General features: G+C 41.5%; 1 protein-coding gene across 1 annotated transcript in view; it reads left to right on the forward strand.

Annotated features, from left to right (window-relative positions):
- The window catches only part of zc3h7a (zinc finger CCCH-type containing 7A), a 79916-nt gene that overhangs the window by 1061 nt on the left and 58646 nt on the right, over positions 1-20209 (forward strand). The window contains exon 2 of the mRNA XM_086000608.1: positions 12742-12847. Within this exon, the coding sequence (XP_085856734.1) occupies positions 12780-12847 (68 nt within the window). The 5' untranslated portion in view covers positions 12742-12779. The remainder of the gene's footprint in view (positions 1-12741; positions 12848-20209) is intronic.

Here is a 20209-nt window from a genome sequence, read left to right on the forward strand (position 1 = left end):
CCCAAGTAGGGAAACTTTTGAAATTAACTATGTAAATGTTCATACAACAAGCATTCATATAACACCTTTAACGTAGTAAAACATCCCAAGGCGCTTCACAGAAATGATTAACAAACAACATTTCACACCAAGCCACATAGAGATATTAGGACAGGTAGGTTTTAAAGAACGTCTTAAAGGAGGAGAGTGAGGCGGAAAGGTTTAGGGAGGGAATTCCTAAACTTAGGGCCTAGGCAGCTGAAGGCATGGCCAGCAGTGGTGGAGCGAAGAAAATTGGAGATCCACAAGAGGCCAGAGCTTACAGAGATAGGGAGGGGTGAGGCCATGGAGGGATTTGAAAACATAAGAACATAAGAAATAGGAGCAGGAGTAGGCCAATCGGCCCCTCGAGCCTGCTCCGCCATTCAATAAGATCATGGCTGATCTGATCCTAACCGCCAATCCACTATCACAGAACCATCTCCTGAATCTAACAGAATTAGACACACGAAATAGGAGCAGGATCAGGCTACACGGCCCCTGGGCCCGCTCCGCTACCCACAGGGCCATGACCGATCCGAACCTAGACTCATGTCCAAATTCCTGCCCGCTCCCCGTAACCCTTAATTCCCTTTACTTCTAGGAAACTGTCTATTTCTGTTTTAAATTTATGTAATGATCTAGCTTCTACAGCTTTTTGGGGCAGCATATTCCATGGACCTACCACCCTCTGAGTGAAGTAGTTCCTCCTCATCTCAGTTTTGAAAGAGCAGCCCCTTATTCTAAGACTATGCCCCCTAGTTCTAGTTTCACCCATCATCGGGAACATCTTCCCTGCATCCACCCGATCCAACCCCTTCACAATCTTATATGTTTCAATAAGATCGCCTCTCATTCTTCTGAACTCCAATGAGTAGAGTCCCAATCTACTCAACCTCTCCTCATATGTCCATCCCCTCATCCCCGGGATTAACCGAGTGAACCTTCTTTGTACTGACTCGAGAGCAAGTATGTCCTTTCTTAAGTATGGACACCAAAACTGTACGCAGTATTCCAGGTGCGGCCTCACCAATACCTTGTACAACTGAAGCAATACCTCCCTATTTTTATATTCTATCCCCCTAGCAATGAAAGCCAACATTCCATTGGCCTTCTTAATCACTTGCTGCACCTGCATACTAACCTTTTGAGTTTCGTGCACCAGGGCCCCCAGATCCCTTTGTACTACAGTACTTTCCAGTTTCTTGCCATTAAGATAATAACTTGCTCTACGATTTTTCCTGCCAAAGTGCATAACCTCACACTTTCCAGTATTGTATTCCATCTGCCAAATCTCTGCCCACTTACTTAGCCTGTCGATGTCCCCTTGCAGGTTTTTTTATGTCCTCCTCACTCACTACTTTCCCTCCCATCTTAGTATCATCTGCAAACTTTGATATGTTACACTTGGTCCCCTCCTCCAAATCGTTAATATAGATTGTAAAGAGTTGGGGGCCCAGCACTGACCCCTGCGGAACACCACTAGTTACTGATTGCCAGTCTGAGAATGAACCATTTATCCCAACTCTCTGCCTTCTGTTAGATAGCCAATCCTCTATCCATGCCAGAATATTACCCCCAATCCCGTGATTTTTTATCTTAAGCAATAATCTTTTGTGTGGCACCTTGTCAAATGCCTTTTGGAAGTCTAAATACACTACGTCCACTGGTTCCCCTTTATCCACCCTATACGTTACTTCCTCAAAGAACTCCAGCAAATTTGTCAAACATGACTTCCCCTTCATAAAACCATGCTGACTTTGTCCTATTAAATTATGATTATCCAAATGTCCTGTTACTGTCTCCTTAATAATAGACTCCAAAATTTTACCTACCACAGATGTTAGGCTAACCGGTCTATAGTTTCCAGCCTTCTGTCTACTGCCCTTTTTAAATAAGGGTGTTACATTAGCAGTTTTCCAGTCTGCCGGGACCTTTGCCGAGTCCAGGGAGTTTTGGAAAATTATCACCAATGCATCCACAATCCCTACCGCCACTTCCCTCAAGACCCTAGGATGTAAGCCATCAGGTCCAGGGGATTTATCCGCCTTGAGTCCCATTATTTTACCGAGTACCACTTCCTTAGTGATTTTGATCGTGTTTAGCTCCTCCCTCTCTTCCCCCCCCCCCCCCCCTTTTAGCCCCCTGTTTGTCCAAGAATGAGAATTTTAAAATCGAGGCGTTGCCAGTGTAGGTCAGTGAGCACAGGGGTGATGGATGAATAGGACTTGGTGTGAGTTAGACTATGGGCAACAGAGTTTTGGATGAGCTCAAGTTACAGAGAGTGCAAAGTGTACAGTAGTAATTTAGTATTAGTAATAATAGTTATAGCAAGTCTGCTAAACAGTGGTTCAAATCCCAGATCTGCCAGTATGCTTTCATCAAGATAGATATTCAAGATTAGACTATTAGAAACTTAAATGTGTGTTTACTAGTTTCCTTTAGTATTTGGAGTTCAAGGACAAGAAGCGGATGTGTAAAATGTTGTTTTTTTTTCTGTTTTCTCCCTTAATATGGCTACTTGTGCGGAGAACATTCTGTGGGCACTGGGAACCCTTCAGTAACTTGCTTAAGTGGTCTTTCTTTGTGTGTAAGCCAAAGCAGTTGATCACAGAGGAAGTATTAATGGGTTTAGCATCTTTGAAAGTAGATAAATCGCCACGCGCGGATGAAATGTATCCCAGGCTGTTAAGAGAAGCAAGCAAGTAAATAGCGGAGGCTCTGACCATCATTTCCAATCCTCTCTGGCTACAGGTGTGGTGCCGGAGGACTGCTAATGTTGTACCATTGTTTAAAAAGGGAGAAAGGGTAGACTGAGTAATTACAGACCAATTAGCCTAACCTCGATGATGGGCAAATTATTGAAAAAAATTCTGAGGGACAGTATTAGTCGTCCTTTAGAAAGGCACAGATTAGTCAAGGACAGTCAGCATGGATTTTTTAAGGGAAGGTCATGTCTGACTAACTTGATTGAATTTTTTGAGGAGGTAACAAGGAGGGTTGATGAGGGTAGCGCATTTGATGTAGTCTACACGGATTTTAGCGAGGCTTTTGACCAGGTCCCACATGGCAGACTGGTCAGAAAAGTAAAAGCCCGTGGGATCCAAGGGAAAGTGGCAAGTTGGATCCAAAATTGGCTCAGTGGCAGGGCAGAGGGTAATGGTTGGCGGGTGTTTTTGTGACTGGAGGGCTGTTTCCAGTGGGGTTCCACAGGACTCTATTAGATCCCTTGTTTTTTGTGGTATATATCAATGATTTAGACTTTAATGTTGGGGGCATGATTAAGAAGTTTGCAAATAATACAAAAACTTGCCGTGTGGTTGATCGTGAGGAAGAAAGCTGTAGACTGCAGGAAGATATCAATGGACTGGTCAGGTTGGCAGAAAAGTGGCAAATGGAATTCAATCCGGAGAAGTGTGAGGTAATGCATTTGGGGAGGGCTGACAAGGCAAGGGAATACACAATAAATGGTAGGATACTGAGAAGTGTAGAGGATCAGAGGGACTTTGGAGTACATGTCCACAGATCCCTGAAGGTAGCAAGACAGGTAGATAAGGTGGTTAAGAAGGCATACGGGATACTTTCCTTTATTAGCTGAGACATAGAATATAAAAGCACATAGGCTATGCTTGCACTGTATAAAACACTAGTTAGGCCACAGCTCGAGTACTGCGTACAGTTCTGGTCACCACATTACAGGAAAGATGTGATTGCACTAGAGAGGGTACAGAGGAGATTTACGAGGATGTTTCCAGGACTGGGGAATTTTAGCTATGAGGAAAGATTGGATAGGCTGGGGTTGTTTTCTTTGGAACAGACTGAGGGGAGACTTGATTGAGGTGTATAAATTTTTGAGCGGCCTCGATAGAGTGGATAGGAAGGACCTATTTCCCCTACCAGAGAGGTCAATAACCAGGGGGCATAGATTTAAAGTAACTGGTAGAAGGATTGAGAACTTTTTTCACCCAGCGGGTGGTGGGGGTCTGGAACTCACTGCCTGAAAAGGTGGTTGAGGCAGAAACCCTCATTGCATTTAAAAAGTACTTGGATATGCACTTGAAGTACTGTAACCTACAAGACTACGGGCCAAGAGCTGGAAAGTGGGCTAGCTCTTTTTCGGGTGGCACGGTCACGATGGGCCGGATGTCCTCCTTCTGTGCCATAAAATTCTATGATTTGGCTGTCAGGGACATCACAGTTGAATCCAGTTCCACCCTTGCTCAGCATCAGCACGCATACATTTCAACAAGGTCACTGGATAGCAATCAGAACGAGGAAGCCTTGCTGAATTTGCCCTTTCAATTTAAGATGCTCAGGGGTGTAATGTTGTTGCTGCCATGCTACAGATCAACTGAATTAGCACATAACAAAACAAACCTTGATGTCGAAGCTGCATTTATCCATTGAGTCATTTGGAGTAGCAACTTATTGCAGGAATACTCAATTAGTTTGGCTGAAGGCACATTTACCAGAGATTTTAGTGAGCTTGTGGACTGGAGTCACAAATCAATAGTAATGGTTTGAAAATGCTCTGTGTGCTTTTAGTGACAGACATATTAATGTGCTTATATGAAATTCATTTGTCAACTATTTTAACAAACTATTTGGAATAGATTAATACAAAATCAAAATACTGCGGATGCTGGAAATCTGAAATTAAAATAGAAAATGCTGGATATACTCAGCAGGTCAGGCAGCATCTGTGGAGAGAGAAACAGAGTTAACGTTTCAGGTTGATGACCCTTTGTCAGAACTGGAATAGATTAATGCCGCCTTCAAAGTAGTGGGCAGAGGAATTTTATACAAATGTGTTCATACATACGAACATACGAATTAGGAGCAGGAGTCGGCCCCTCGAGCCTGCTCTGCTATTCAGTAAGATCATGGCTGATCCGATTACTCCACATTTCCGCCTACCCCCGATGACCTTTCACCCCCTTGCTTATCAAGAATCTATCTACCTCTGCCTTAAAAATATTCAAAGACTCTGCTTCCACCGCCCTCTGAGGAAGAGAGTTCCAAAGACTCATGACCCTCCGAGGAAAAAAATTCTCCTCATCTCTGTCTTAAATGGGTGGCCCCTTATTTATAAACAGTGACCCCTAGTTCTAGATTCTCCCACAAGAGGAAACATCCTCTCCACATCCACCCTGTCAAGACTCCTCAGGATCTTGTATATTTCAATCAAGCCACCTCTTACTCTTCTAAACTCCAGCGGATACAAGCCTAGCCTATCCAACCTTTCCTCATAAAACAACCCGCCCATTCCAGGTATTAGTCGAGTAAACCTTCTCTGAACTGCTTCCAACGCATTTACATCATTCCTTAAATAAGAAGACCAATACTATATGCAGTACTCCAGATGTGGTCTCACCAATGCCCTGTATAACTGAAGCATAACCTCCCTACTTTTGTATTCAATTCCCCTCGCAATAAACAATAGCATTCTATTAACTTTCCTAATTACTTGCTGTACCTGCATACTAACCTTTTGCGATTCATGCACTAGGACACCCAGATCCCTCTGCATCTCAGAGCTCTGCAATCTCTCACCATTTAGATAATATGCTTCCTTTTTATTCTTTCTGCCAAAGTGGACAATTTCATATTTTCCCACATTATACTCCATTTGCCAGATCTTTGCCCACTCACTTAACCTATCTATACCCCTTTGTAGCCTCCTTATGTCCTCTTCACAATTTACTTTCCTACCTATCTTTGTGTCATGAGCAAAGTCATAACTAGTATTAGAGTGATTCCAACCCAGTAACTTGTATATAACTATAAAAAAAGAAAAAACTTTCATTTATATAACATATTTCACAACCATAGGCCCCCCAAAGTCCTTCACAGTCAATGAAGTGCAGGGACTGTTGTAATGTAGGGAAGCACGGCAAGGTCCCACAAACAGCATGAGGTTAATGCCTAGATAATTTGTTGTAGTAATGGGGGTAAATATTGGCTAGGACACTAGTAGAACGCCCTCCCTCTTCAAATAGTGACGAGCTCTTTTACGTCCACCTGAGAGGGAAGATAGGTTCTCTGTTTAACATCTCATCTGAAAGCCTGTGCCTCCGACAGTGCAATACTTTCTCCGTACTCCATTGAAGTGTCAGCCTAGATTATGTGCTCAAGTCTTTGGAATGGGGTTTAACCCATGACCTTCTGACTCTGAGGTGAGAATGCTATCACTGAGCTCAGGCTGTGCTTCAAAGACAATGAAGTACTTATGAACTGTTGTAATGCAGCAAATGCGGCAGCCAATTTGCGCACAGCAAGGTCCCACAAACACCAATGAGATTAATGCTCTAAAAAGTGATATGATTCAGATAAAATCGCTTCACCAGTTTGTCTTTTATTGTATATAATAGCTGGTGGAGAAGTAGAGCTGGATGTCCTCAGCATACATGTGAACCCTGACCCTGTGTCTGCATACAATATCTCCCAGGGACAGCATGTAGATGAGGAAGAGGAGTGGGCCAAGAATGGAACGTTGGCATACTCCAGAGGTGACTTTGTGCGGGCAGAAAAAGAAACTTGTTAGAGAGGTACTGGCTCTGTTAGGACAAGAAGTGAAACCAGGGCTAGCCAATTCATTGGCTTCAAAGTAGTGGTGCTGAACTGAGGATCCATGGCCCGTAGTTCTGCTTTTTACTGCTCCTCTGCCAGTAAAAGAGGTGCTTGTTTTCTGTGCCTCTCACCTCTACTTTTGTGAAACTCATGGAAGTTGGGTTGAGGTGTGAAGTTTGCAATAGAATTCTGTCGATGCAATAGAATTCTGTCGATGCAAAAAGGTTTAAAGTTGCCCATGCCACTGAAACTGTACAACCTTGTGCTCCCTGGATACCTGTGAGGCATAATGGATTAGAAGTACCCCTTTCTAACCCTGTTCCTTTTTATTCCCAGTACCTTTCACAGTCATTGCATCTTCCATTTGCCATTATTCTGTTCTACTAATGATCTGTAGTTTTGATTTTTCACTGATTCCAGTTCTATTGTTTTGGAAAGCAATATGGTCTTTTTTGGATTGAAGTTATGATCTCAAGAGACTGGATGGCAGAGTAGATCAGTGACCTTGCGTTCAGCCCTGGTATATGATTTTGAATGCAGCCCAAACTTCTGGGATGAAATTCTCTCTGCCAGCTGTACTAGTCCCATGTGAAATGAACTTGAGTTGTTTAGACCTAGTTTTTAATGATGTTTAGTACACAGCACAACACAACCACAAATCAGTAGTGATAATTGGCAATCTCACTTATCCCATGAGGTTGGTTGTTGTACAGATATTTCCATTAATTACTAGTGCAATAGGATTCTTCTTTTGCAATTTAGTTTTAGTTTAACGCATGTTGGGGCAGAGTAACAATGCTCTGCTTTGGCTCATGTGCGTTCTTCTGTGGATTTAGTTGATGTGATCAGCAACATTCTTGACAACAATGGGGGAGAAAAAAATGAAAATCCAGTTTTCCTTTAAGAGGTCAGAAGAAATATTAAGGGGAGTGAAGACCCTTAGGTGTGTGATTGTCTGTTTTGGTTGGGGCTGCTACCTTAGGGGGGAAATACTAGTGGCTTAGTACTTAAAAGTCACTTAAAGCAGTAGTTCAAATTTCTAGTTACTAGTGAAAACAGTAGCGTACAGACAATCTACATGCACAGTTAGTCTAAATTTGTCAGTGATGGCAGTTACAGTTAACTTAATACATAATTTCTAGTGGCAGATCCATTTTTTTTCTTCTTTTTTTGGCAGAATGCAAAATACATTTAAACCTGCTGTGGGGAGATGATATCTGCCCAGTATGTCTTCTGGTTTGTGCAACATTTGTAGATTTGGCACTAAACTCTTAAAACAGTTATAAATTACACCAACAGTATCTCCAGCTGTCCCTTGTGTCTTTTTGTCTCCAGCTTTAACTTACATACATTGTTACTTAGTTCATAGCAAAATACTGCGGATGCTGGAAATCTGAAATAACAACAGAAAATGCTGGAAATACTCAGGCCAGGCAGCATCCGTGGAGAGAGAAACAGAGTTAATGTTTCAGGTCTGGGACATCTGAACATCCGATGAAGGGTCCCAGACCTGAAACGTTAACCCTGTTTCTCTCTCCACGGATGCTGCCTGGCCTGCTGAGTATTTCCAGCATTTTCCGTTGTTGTTACTTAGTTATTGCCACACAGTTCAAAAGAACTGTTAATCAGCAAAGTTTGAGTGCTAGTGTGGCTTTGTCATTTGCATGTCTTTGTATATTTTATTACTAACCAGTCTAAACGATAGTGTATTCTAGTACTTGAGGGCTTCAGTTCCTTTTTGCTTCAGTAATTGATGAGTTAAAGGATGGGCAGCATTTGTTAAGTTGTGGATGTCAAAACTATTAGCACTAGATTTTAACAAATGGCCACAGAGAGCATTTAGATGTGTGTTATAAGGACATTTCCTCAAGTGATTCGAACAAAAAAAAGTTTTTTTTATTCATTTGACATCTTTCTCCAATTGAATACTGTATTAGTACTGGAAATGCAGTTAGATGTGATAGCAACATAACTACCCACACAGTGTTTTGATTTCATAAGCATGAAAGCAAGCTGAAGCATTCCTTCTAACATTTACTGCACATCATTGAGTTCCAAAACAAAAGCCAGGCTTTGATTCAGATAGGAATAGAGTGCTACAGGCTTGGCAGTAAGGTAAAAAGGTTTTGGCCTGCCTTTTTCTTTGCTGATTAAAGTGAGGGAAGTCAAGTTTGGGGAATGGAACATTTCCCACTTTGGCACCCAGTGTTGAGCACTTTGATATGGTACAAACTGGATGCAAAGTAATTCATCCTCCTGTCAGTGCCCAACTGTATTGCACCATTGTGAAATTCTCCACTTTCTACACCACCAACCCTTTGGTCTCCAAGTGAGATTGCTAAATTATGGCAAATTATAGGCACTTTGTGATCCGAGTTATAGTCTCTAGATTGAAACAGTTTGATTTGTTTTGTGTCGAGTCTTATAGCTTGAAGCCCCACCTGCCTAGTTCCTGTGTTATTCTGGGGGGGTTTAAAATTAAAGGTTTGATTTTTTTTCCAATGTGTTCAGGTAGGTTTGAGGGTATTTTTGTTTTGGTTTTTTGCATAGGAGGAGGTCAGCCTTTCATTCTGCTTTTATTTAAAGACTTTGTTGCATAACTGGAAACTTATTAATGATAGCTAGATTTGCATCCTATTACTGTTGTGATATTCATTTCTCCAAGGAAACAAACTAACACTGTACCTAAAATTATTAATATGTAAGATAATCTTTTTGTTAATACAGTGCAGGTATTGATAGCTGAACAGTTCATGATCTGTTTATTGCCCTGCTATTAACTTAGTTTGTTTCACTGTATCCATAAATGAGATGGAGTTGGATGGGTATCTGCTAAGAGCTCGTAAGAACCTGCCGTCGAGATGATGATGCTTGGATTTTTCAAGGACTGAGACCTTATTGCAGCATATTCTATCACTTCACTGAAACCACTTTTTTGTTCTTTTCTACATGATCATTGCATTGGGTTAAGATTTGAATGGTGGACTGATGTGCGTATATCTGATCTGATTAATTTTGATATACAATTTGTACAAGCAGGGCATGCCTTGTGAAGGCAAAGTTAGAATTCCCCAAGCGTATCATTAAAGCATATGACTGACGTGCTCGTGATAGTGTCTTGCTAGCATATCACAATTTGCAATACTTGTTTCCCGGTACATTCAGTGGGGAATGGAGTGGTGGAATTCTCCCTTGCTACACACTGGTCAAAGACAATCTATTATCTTAGTGTTTTGTGTGTGAAGTGATCATATTCTGTTCCTGTTCGTTTAAACCATATGTGCTGGAGCTGCAGAGCAGCTCCTATGTCTATTGTTGTTGTATTGCTTAATGATTATATGTAGCAGATCTCTCATACCATTCATTGTTCATGATAAATTGAATGATACACTGCTTTATAAGGACAGTAGTGTTACACAATGTAATGCAGAATGATTATTTTGTGAAGGTGAAGCTATGTCTCTTTAAAGTCACAGGCTTTAATTAGAGAGCTTTGTAGATTGAAATCTGCTGATTAATTTCAGGTTCAAAAGCACACAGGATTTTAAGCTTGTTTTGCCCTGTAACAAAGAGTGATGTTTACGTCTGCTAGAAGTACCTTTTCTGATGTCAAAATTAATATATAGCATATTTTGGAAATCTTTGATCACGTTTGGTTTAAGTTTTATTTTCCTAATGGTGCAGCTTGGCCTTTGCATCAGTTTGTTAATCACTGGCAAGGTGAACCCTTATGTTGTATAATAATTGAGCAAGGTACTTTTATATTTGAAAGAATTGGTTTTATTTTCTACAAGGGTAGGTGTACAACTCTTTGCCTCTTCCGTATTCCATGTTTTAGTAGAATTTGTGAAACACCCAGGAAGGATCTGCTGTTTTTGATCTTGAATAGCCTAAAATCTCTTTTAATGTTTTGTGCTTATTTTCGGGTTGGCTGGCTGTAACTAATGGGGTACCGCAAGGATCAGTGCTTGGGCCTCAGCTATTCACAATCTACATCAATGATTTGGATGAGGGGACCAAATGTAATAGATCCAAGTTTGCTGATGATACAAAGCTGTGTGGGAATGTAAGTTGTGAGGAGGATACAAGGAGGCTTCAAGGGGATATAGACAGGCTAAGTGAGTGGGCAAGAACATGGCAAATGGAATATAATGTGGAGAAATGTGAAGTTAGCCATTTAGGTAGGAAAAATAGAAAAGCAGAGTATTTTTTTAAATGGTGAGAGATTGGGAAATGTTGGTGTTCAGAGGGACCTGGGTGTCCTTGTACACGAATCACGGAAAGTTAACATTCAGGTACAACAAGCAATTAGGAAAGCAAATGGTATGTTGGCCTTTATTACAAGAGGATTTGAGTATAAGAGTAAAGACGTCTTACTGCAATTATATAGGGCCCTGGTGAGGCCACACCTGGAGTATTGTGTACAGTTTTGGTCTCCTTACCTAAGGAAGGATATACTTGCCATAGAGGGAGTGCAATGAAGGTTCACCAGACTGGTTCCTGGGATGGGAGGATTGTCCTATGAGGAGAGATTGAGAAGACTAGGCCTATAATCTCTAGAGTTTAGAAGCATGAGAGGTGATTTCATTGAAACATACAACATTCTTACAGGGTTGGAATCGTGACATTCTCAGTTCTTGTACTCCCTAATATTAACCACTATGTGCTCCTTCCCACTGTTTTCAGAATGCAATTATACTTGGCATTCTATGTCAAGTGGCTATTTGGATTTCTGATGGTTTACTTGTAATATAACTTCAGTATAGCTTTTGTCATTGATCCCTTTATGCCAATACCCTTTATATAACCGGGAGCAAGATGCAAATACTTCGGCCCCGTCGTTGCTGCTGAGCTGACGGATGAGTATTTAGTAGCACAGGAAACTCTTTGGTATACGGGACCGGCGTGTTGCCGGTTGATCAAAAATTCCGGATGACGGAGAGGGTTATCTACCGAGGCTATTTTTAACAAAGAAAAATGGAAAAAATCAAGAAATGTGCAGTATACAGTAATTGGGTACTCACCTACAGAATGTTGTGTTAAATGGATGGTGGAAGATGCTTGATTAAGTACAGTACTGCCAGTTGAGGGTAATGCAATGCAATGACTACCAGCAGCGTGGGAGACACACAGTACCCCTGTAAAATGGTGGATCAGAAGAGATTACCGTCAGTGCGGGAGAGTCAGACTCCTGTTACAGGGGTATTGAGGTGTTCCGACTCCCGACAGCACCAAGAAGCCGAGTAGTGGCAGTTTGGAGAACTACCCCCACTGACTAACTCGGCCACCGTGGGAGACTCGGACTCGGCAACATTGCCGGTTATTGAGGTGTTGTTTTCGGAGTGAGAATTTTGCCGGTTAATAGAGAATTCCGGATATTTAGGCGCCGTTTAAACAAGAGTTTCCTGTAGTAAGATTCAAGTGCAGTGCATTTAATTTGGATGGAAAAGTGTTGTTTATATCTATTCAGACTAGGATGCAACTGGAATATCTATGCAAGAACTGCTGTAAGTTGGTAGAAATTATATTTTTTTCTATGGGAAATTTCACTTTTTCCATGTTTTGATTCAACATTTTGGGTTTTATAAATAGGTGCATAGAGTAAAAATGAGAGAACATTGGTTAGAGCTGTAGGATTAGTTTTGAATTGCTCTAGCAAAGAGCTGACACAGACACGATGGGCCTAATAGTCTCAATCTGTGCTATAAACTTCTACGCTTCTATGATGAGCAGCTTTAAGTCATGCAGCATATAACAAGCCTGGGTATCTTCTCTAGGACGGTCAAATTAAATGGGCAGAGGCAAATATCAAAGAGCCACAAGTCCAAGTTATAGTCGTAGGTGTGAGAGATTTTTAAAAAAAACCTTGCAGCCCCAATGAGTCAGAGTTAATATTTAAAATAGCTCTGACAAATTCTGAAAGTGTATTGTGGCATTTTACTTGCCCCCCCATCATGAACTTTGATTCCCATTTAAAGGATGTTTAATACATTAGCAAAAAAATGCTCATGTAATCATGCTTAATATAAACCTTACTTATTGCATTTAAATTGTATTAATTTGTTTTAAAAAAAAAGTTACACTTTATAAGGAGGATATGAGAAGTCTTTTGTGTGGCTTTTTTGTGATTTATTGTTTCTCTTTCTGACTCAGAATCTGTATCATTAGAGGAATTGGACGTAAAGGATAACATGTCCAATGTATCCAAGGACAGAAGTAATAGGTGGCAGGAAATTCAGAAAGGACTACAATTTATCCTGTAAGTATCTTAAGCATCTCACTTAATGGTACTGTTCATTGAAGTAATAGATTAAACTGTTTGCCACTGAAGCAACATCTGAAGTAACTTGGTATTTCCTGTACCCGACCAGAGAATATATATTTTACCGACTGACAGGTCATTAGTCTTGTTGGCAATAGAACTAACAGAATTTGTGTTATTTGCTATTATCTCCCAGGACACACACAATCTGTGGCCAATCGTGGCAAGTAAACTGCTCCCAGATCTTTGCCAATGTTACTTTATAATTGACTAATAGGAGCAGTTAAAGATTGGCCAAAAGGGTAACAGTCCCTCCAGTTCCCCCTTCCCCCCCCAACTCACGGCTTAGAACCTTGCCATAATGACATGGCTGAGATCATTAATGTACCATGTGAGAAATAACTAGTGAATTCTACTACTGTGGTACTAATCAAGTCATGGTGTTCTGTGGAGCTTGTTCCAGAACTCCTGTGTTTTTTTTTCTCATGACAGTGGGTATAAGAACTGTCAGGTTAATTCCATGATCTGATGCTCCCAGTGGGGAGTGGCATTCACTGGAACAGCATCTTGGGAACTCATGGATGCGCAGCCGATGATTTTCCGTCTATTGAAACGACTGGCCAGAAAATCATGGCTACCTGCTGATAATTTCCCAAGATGTGCCTGCTGGAAGAGCCAGATCGTGGAATGACTACTAATGTTTTCATGAATGCGAACACACCCATATCCACATCCACTGTCACTGGTTCGTGCATTGCTCTTCTGACCTTATATAAATGGATTGGACAGTGGGATGAAATTCTACTTTGGTGGTGGTGCGACTGGTATCACTAGGATTTCAGTGAAGTGTAAAAGTGGGCACGTGAAATTTTCAGGCTATGTCCTCTTGAACTGTCCACTGATGGATCAGTCCATGCAAACTTGGGTTGCGATTAGACGAGAGTATTTTGAACAACTGTGAGTGCTGCCAACAAACCGGAAGCTGCACATAAATGTCAGGCCCCAAATAAGAAAAAGTAACGTTCACCACAACAGACAGAGGACCTGATAATGAAAATAAAACACTCTCAATCTGACAACATCCTAATATCGCCTTCAAGTCACATTTCCTCGTTAAATTGTACTGGAAGTTCTAGCAGTTCATTCTGATTAATTAATCACACCTCTGCCACGCTTGCTCTCTCCTCTCTCTCCTCACGGTCCTTCTCCGCCTTCCCTCTCGTTTTCCTCCCCAGTCTTTATCTAGCGCTCCTCTCTCTCTCCCTCTCTCTCTCTGCACTGTCTCTACTCTCTCAATAATGCTTTTCCCAACTGATTAAATCCGAACATCCTGCGCCTGCATTCTGTTCACCAGCCGCGTGTTCAAACCACAACAGACCTGATAGCAATAAACACACTCCGCGAGAGTACAGTGAGACTCTTCACAATCTGACAACATCCTAACATCAGCTTCAAGTCACGTTACAGACCTCAATACCTGAAATTTCCACCTCCTCACCTTTTCTCTTTCACCAATCTGTGGGAAGTTTGGCAATTTCAACCAAAAAACCACTGGAACTGTGCATGCGCAATTGCTTTATTTCGTGGCAGCAGTCGCGTTCTTTGAATAAATACTAGGGTCAACTACATGCTTACAGATCTTGTCTCTGGTTGTAGGGGCAATTGGAGGTGCTGAATTAATACTAAGAACATAAGAAATAGGAGCAGGAGTATGCCATTTGGCCCTTCGAGCCTGCTCCGCCAATCAGTAAGATCATGGCTGATGATCTTCCTCATCTCCACTTTCCTGCACTATCCCCATATCCCTTGATTCCCTTAATATCCAGAAATCTATCAATCTCTGTCTTGAATATACTCAACGACTGAGCCTCCACAGCCCTCTAGGGTAGAGAATTCCAAAGATTCCCCACCCTCTGAAGAAATTTCTCCTCATCTCAGTCCTAAATGGCCGACCCCTTATTCTGAGACAGTGACCCCTGGTTCTAGACTCCCCAGCCAGGGGAAACATCCTCCCTGCATCTACCCTGTCAAGCTCTGTAAGAATTTTGTATGTTTCAATGAGATCACCTCTTATTCTTCTAAACTCTAGAGAATATAGGCCTAGTCTACTCAATCTCTCCTCATAGGACAATCCCCCCCATCCCAGGAGCCAGTCTGGTTTAACCTTTGTTTTATTCCCTCTATGGCAAGTATATCCTTCATTAGGTAAGGAGACCGAAACTGTACACAATACTCCAGGTGTGGTCTCACCAAGGCCCTATATAATTGCAGTACTTTACTCTAATACTCAAATCCTCTTGTAATAAAGGCCAACATACCATTTGCTTTTCTAATTGCTTGCTGTACCTGAATGTTAACTTTCAGTGATTCGTGTACAAGGACACCCAGGTCCCTCTGAACACCAACATTTCCCAATCTCTCCCCCATTTAAAAATTACCCTGCTTTTCTATTTTTCCAACCAAAGTGGATAACTTCACATTTATCCGCATTATATTCCATTTACCATGTTCTTACCCACTCACTTAGCCTGTCTATATCCCCTTGAAACCTCCTTGCATCCCCCGCACAACTTAGATTTCCACCCAGCTTTGTATCATCAGCAAACTTGGATATATTACATTTGGTCCCCTCATCCAAATCATTGATGTAGATTGTGAATAGCTGAGGCCCAAGCACTGATCCTTGTGGTACCCCACTAGTTACAGCCTGCCAACCCAAAAATGACCCGTTTATTCCAACTCTCTGTTTTCTGTCCGTTAACCAGTCCTCCATCCATGCTAGTATTTCACTATGTCACATTGAAGTGCAATTCCTTTTCCTATAGAGCAATTCATACAAGAACCAATTACATAAAATGAATGTAGCCAAGATTGAAAACTTCCTGTGTGGGGAATTCTCATGAGCCGTCACTGTACAACTCCGTGGCACAGCGTATTAGTGCACCAGCATGCTGAGCCACCATGATGAATAACATCGATTTTACTTGTATTTTTCCCCCATCCCATTTTTAATTTTCTTTGGTTAAAACGGTATTTAATCTGCATTATTGTTTTGGTAAGTATAAATTAATCAGCAATTGATCATATTCGTAGCAGTTCAGAAATCAGCACCTCATAAACATGAAAATGTGGATTTCCACTTCCTGGATGCCACCAGGTTGCACCCTGTGGCATGTGTTCCCAGGTATTCACAATAATTATATAGGCATTTCGGATTGCAGGTGTGTGGAATTTTTTTTTAAATCCTGTGTCATGTGAACTTTTGGATGAATGCCAACTTTCCTTAAAGTTGTGCAAACAGGAATAGTTTTTTTCTTATATATATTTAACAGTAAAGAGGTAAGATTTGTTTCTCTTGCAGCACTTTTGTGTACTCTTATCTGATTGCTCTCGATTTCTGTAAATCATTCTTGGCAGGGCCCAGACTGATTATGTTGACAAGGTCACAAATTTGAATTAGAAACTGCTCAAAAGAAGTTCTGTATCATTTCTCTAATTATTTTGAAATGTAAATTTTGTGGATTCATTGTTGATGGCAAATAGTGTGTTGCGTTAAATAACATTCTGTTGTAACGGAAACATGAAGCAATTGGATTATATTTTGGATTTATATCACAGGTTGACAAAATTATCCTTTTTTGCTTGTTTCTATCTCTTTGTTTTGTGATCGTAGCAGGAAACATGTATGTGATTAATGTAGATATGGTAGGACAAAAGATCACATTTGTTTTTGATTTGGTTGTGGCTGAAGCTTCACTGGTAAGGTGATGTCCAAGGGTATCAAGTTATTTTGTTGGTGATGTGCGATAAGTTGTGTAGTCTTCATGCAGAATAATTAACTTTTGTGACTAGAAAAAATTTGTATCGGGCATATTTTTATATTGGTTGATGTGTTTTTTATATCCTGATATGGTGATTACCACATGTGTCCAGTGTGTGCTGTTATCTGACTTATTCCTTTGTTACTATTTGTACCACAGCAGAAATAATACTGTCGTTAAGTAGTGGTTGTGGTAGAGATAAATTGATTTTACCATGGATGAAATTTCATTAAGGGAAATTGAACAGCGCTTCATCACAATAAAGAACACAACGTTTGAGGGCAAGAATTGCTTATGTAATTTATTCCTTTTAAGAACTGTTTGTCTTTTTTGATTCAGTAATATTCAGACACTTAATTACATTTGTGTCAAGATAATAAATCTAGTGAGGAAAGTGGGGCAGCTTGGAAGTAGCATTAATATGTCAGATCCTTAGATTGCTGGCAGGTCCTAAAAATTCCTGTCTCCCTGGGCTGGATCAGCACACACTAATAGAACAGTAAGAACCTTACTTCAATGTTAGCAGTAGCATTATTGCTGCAATCGTTTTTCTTTCTCACCGGCAAATTCCTCCCCTCTTCTGAAGGCTGGGATGGATTTCCAAAGGCACTCGCCTAAGTGGCCATTATTCATGCATGAGTCTTGACAGTGAGTGTCAGCAAACTACTTTGACCATGGGGAGTGCCATAGCTGTACCCAATTCGATCCTCGCCCGATGTCTATATGCGCACAGTTCTCGGGAGGAATTGCTGGATCATAGTCACGCAGGAACCCTGATTTTCCCCTCTTCAGGCCAGGGGATCGGAGGTTAGTTGTAGAAATCTACCACTCCCAGCTGAAATCAGTTAACTTAGCAAAGTCTGGGGATTGAATTTGTGATTTTCCTGGTCGCTGTAACTTAGCTAATTATTGATCCACTGGGTGCGCTACTGTAAATTTTCTCTTCAGGCCTGATCTGGCAGCCTTAACAATGAACTTCTCTTGATCCTGAACCTGCTGTACAATCTGGTGGACCTTTGTTACTTAATATTATTGAGTCATGCGTATCTGTTTTCTTCTTGGTCTCTTTCCTTCCATTTTTCCCATCAACAATTCACGCAGTAGTTATTCCTGTGATTTTGAAAGACATGTAATTTCTTGTCTCTTTGCGCTACTTTGAGCACCTGGCCATTTGTTACATGCTCATTCCGCATATATCAAGTATCTTGTCAAAAGCCTTGTCTTCTATGTGCCGCACCATGCATGAATGGGTTTCAATCAAAGGTAGCATTTGATGTGTGTTGTCAGGCTAAGCAGTTGGCCTGTTAAGCAGTTGGCATGTTGTAAACACCTATTTTGCTGTTGCTACTCATCTTTTGAGGTCTTGTTTGCTGATAGGGTCCTGATTTTTTTGCTGCCGAGATATGTGATAGGGTAAATATTTTCAGTTGGAGTGCCATAAATTATGATAATTTTAGCCTTTGGTCTTTCCTCTGGTGTAGTTTTCTTGTTGTTGATTTTTAGGCCATATTACATGTACTTAATGGCCCGTAATTTCCGATAGGAGGCTTCCTGCGTGCAGATGCCTCCTATCGGGGGAAAAAAAATTGATGCTCTTACCTGAGGGCTCCCGAGGTCTGGACACTTCCGATCCTGGGCCTCTCCACTGTCGAAATGCGCAGGGCCCACGTATCCCAGGGGCGCAAGCGGTTCGCAAGCGTCCCTGGGATCACGTGGGCCGGGCCAGCCAATGAAAGAAAGGAATCCCCCTTCATACATTTGACAGACCTGTCAAAAGTATGAATGGCGATCACTGAAAAAAGACACAAACATTAAATAATTTTTTTTTTAAAAACCATCATGTTTTTAAAATGAGTTAAAATAACATTTAAGTTTAAAGTTTTTTACGGAGCTAAAATTAAGCTTACCTTTTTTTAAAAGTATTTTTAAATTCTAAATGAGCGGGGGAAATTTTTTTTTAACAACTTTTTAAAATGCCGGTTTTCAGCACACGCACTTGGCATGCCTGAAACCGGTATTTCTGATGTCCCTACGGGTGTGTACACAGTGCATACACACCCGTAGGGCCAATGTATATAAAGTTTCTGCTGACCTCACCGCGTTACAAGCATATGTTCAGCAGCATGCTGTTCACTTTAATCTAATCATGATGACAATCAGCACCTTGTAGTGATTTCTGAGTTGACCTAGAGGGAAGTTCCATGCCTTGCCCTACATTTGACCCTTATCCATTCCTTGTTTGAATTACCAATATGTATGCACATTTCTTCTTCAAAGATTGTGGATGATTTGGCTTTTTTGCTTGATGAGACCTATAGATTCTGGAACATTGGCAGAGAATGCTGCACTTCTCATCAACCACTTTTTTGTAGTCAGTGAAACATTAATAGCTGTCATTGCTGAACTTCTCCTGTTTGCTTGTTTAAAAGAAGATACCTTCTCTGGCTCACTTTCTTTTGCAGATACTGTTTTGCTTTCCACTGATTTTTCATAATTTTTACTGTATTTATTCAAGAATCATCATCAAGAAATCTTTAACCACATTACTCTTCGGGCTCGATTTTCCAAGCCCCGAGGAGGCGGGAGTGGTGGGAAAATTGCAGAATCGGGGGGCAGGAACCCATCCCGCCCCCCAACCCACCTCCGTGCCAATGTCCCAGGAGGCTGGGAGCCGCCTCCCTGAGGCGGGAAGGGGATTAGTGCCAATTAACTGCCTGTTAACAGGTAATTAGCAGGCAGTTTTTTGCCTAATCCCTATTTTTAGCCTTGAAGTGCGGGCTGTCTGACGGCTCCGAACCACGCCAAGTTAGCGAGGCGGACTGTCGATCTGCAGGGTTTGGAGGGGTCGAGATGTCCGTTGTGCTGGTGAGTGATGGGTGCATGTGTGCAGAGGTAAGTGTAAAGCGTTTTAATAAGTTTTACTTACCTTTACTTTCTCCTGCAGGCTTCATTCCTTCAGTTCTCGGGAGTCCCTGAGCTCACCGGCACAGAAAGCAGAATGGCCGCTGAACTGTCAAAAGCTGCAGCCTCTGCTTTCTGGTCTGGAGAGCTCTCTAACTGAGTCTGAGTAGAAGGACTCAAGTTAGAAGACAGATTGTCAGAGTTTGACAGCATCACAGAGCTGTCAAACGCTGATATTTCTTCTGTCAAAAGCTCTTGACAGATGAAATGTCAATCACTGACCTCACCAGTAACCAGGTGTCCCTTAATTGGCCTGCTGAGCCCGCTGGGCGGGCTTAATGAGGTCAATCAAGGGAAAATAGCGTGGGTTGGCCACAAGTCGATGGAGGCGGGACTACAACCCAAAAAGTGGGAGTCCCGCCTCCAAAAGCTCCCCATTGACAAAATCGAGCCCTTCTTGTTCAAGATCCTGATTGCTTCTGCAGTATACTTTTCTTAGTGGTGTTATGTGCCATTACAATTTACTAGGGGGAACAATATGGTGGATTCCCAAAGTCCTTCTGTGATGGATGTCACTGACGCTTCTGAAGGGTTTTTCCACCTCTAAGGGCTCCCATTTCCCATAGAAGGGCTATTT

The sequence above is a fragment of the Somniosus microcephalus genome, chromosome 11 (assembly GCF_052327205.1).
Source record: "Somniosus microcephalus isolate GS21.2 chromosome 11, FLI_Smic_1.0, whole genome shotgun sequence".
In the NCBI taxonomy this organism is placed as follows: domain Eukaryota; kingdom Metazoa; phylum Chordata; class Chondrichthyes; order Squaliformes; family Somniosidae; genus Somniosus; species Somniosus microcephalus.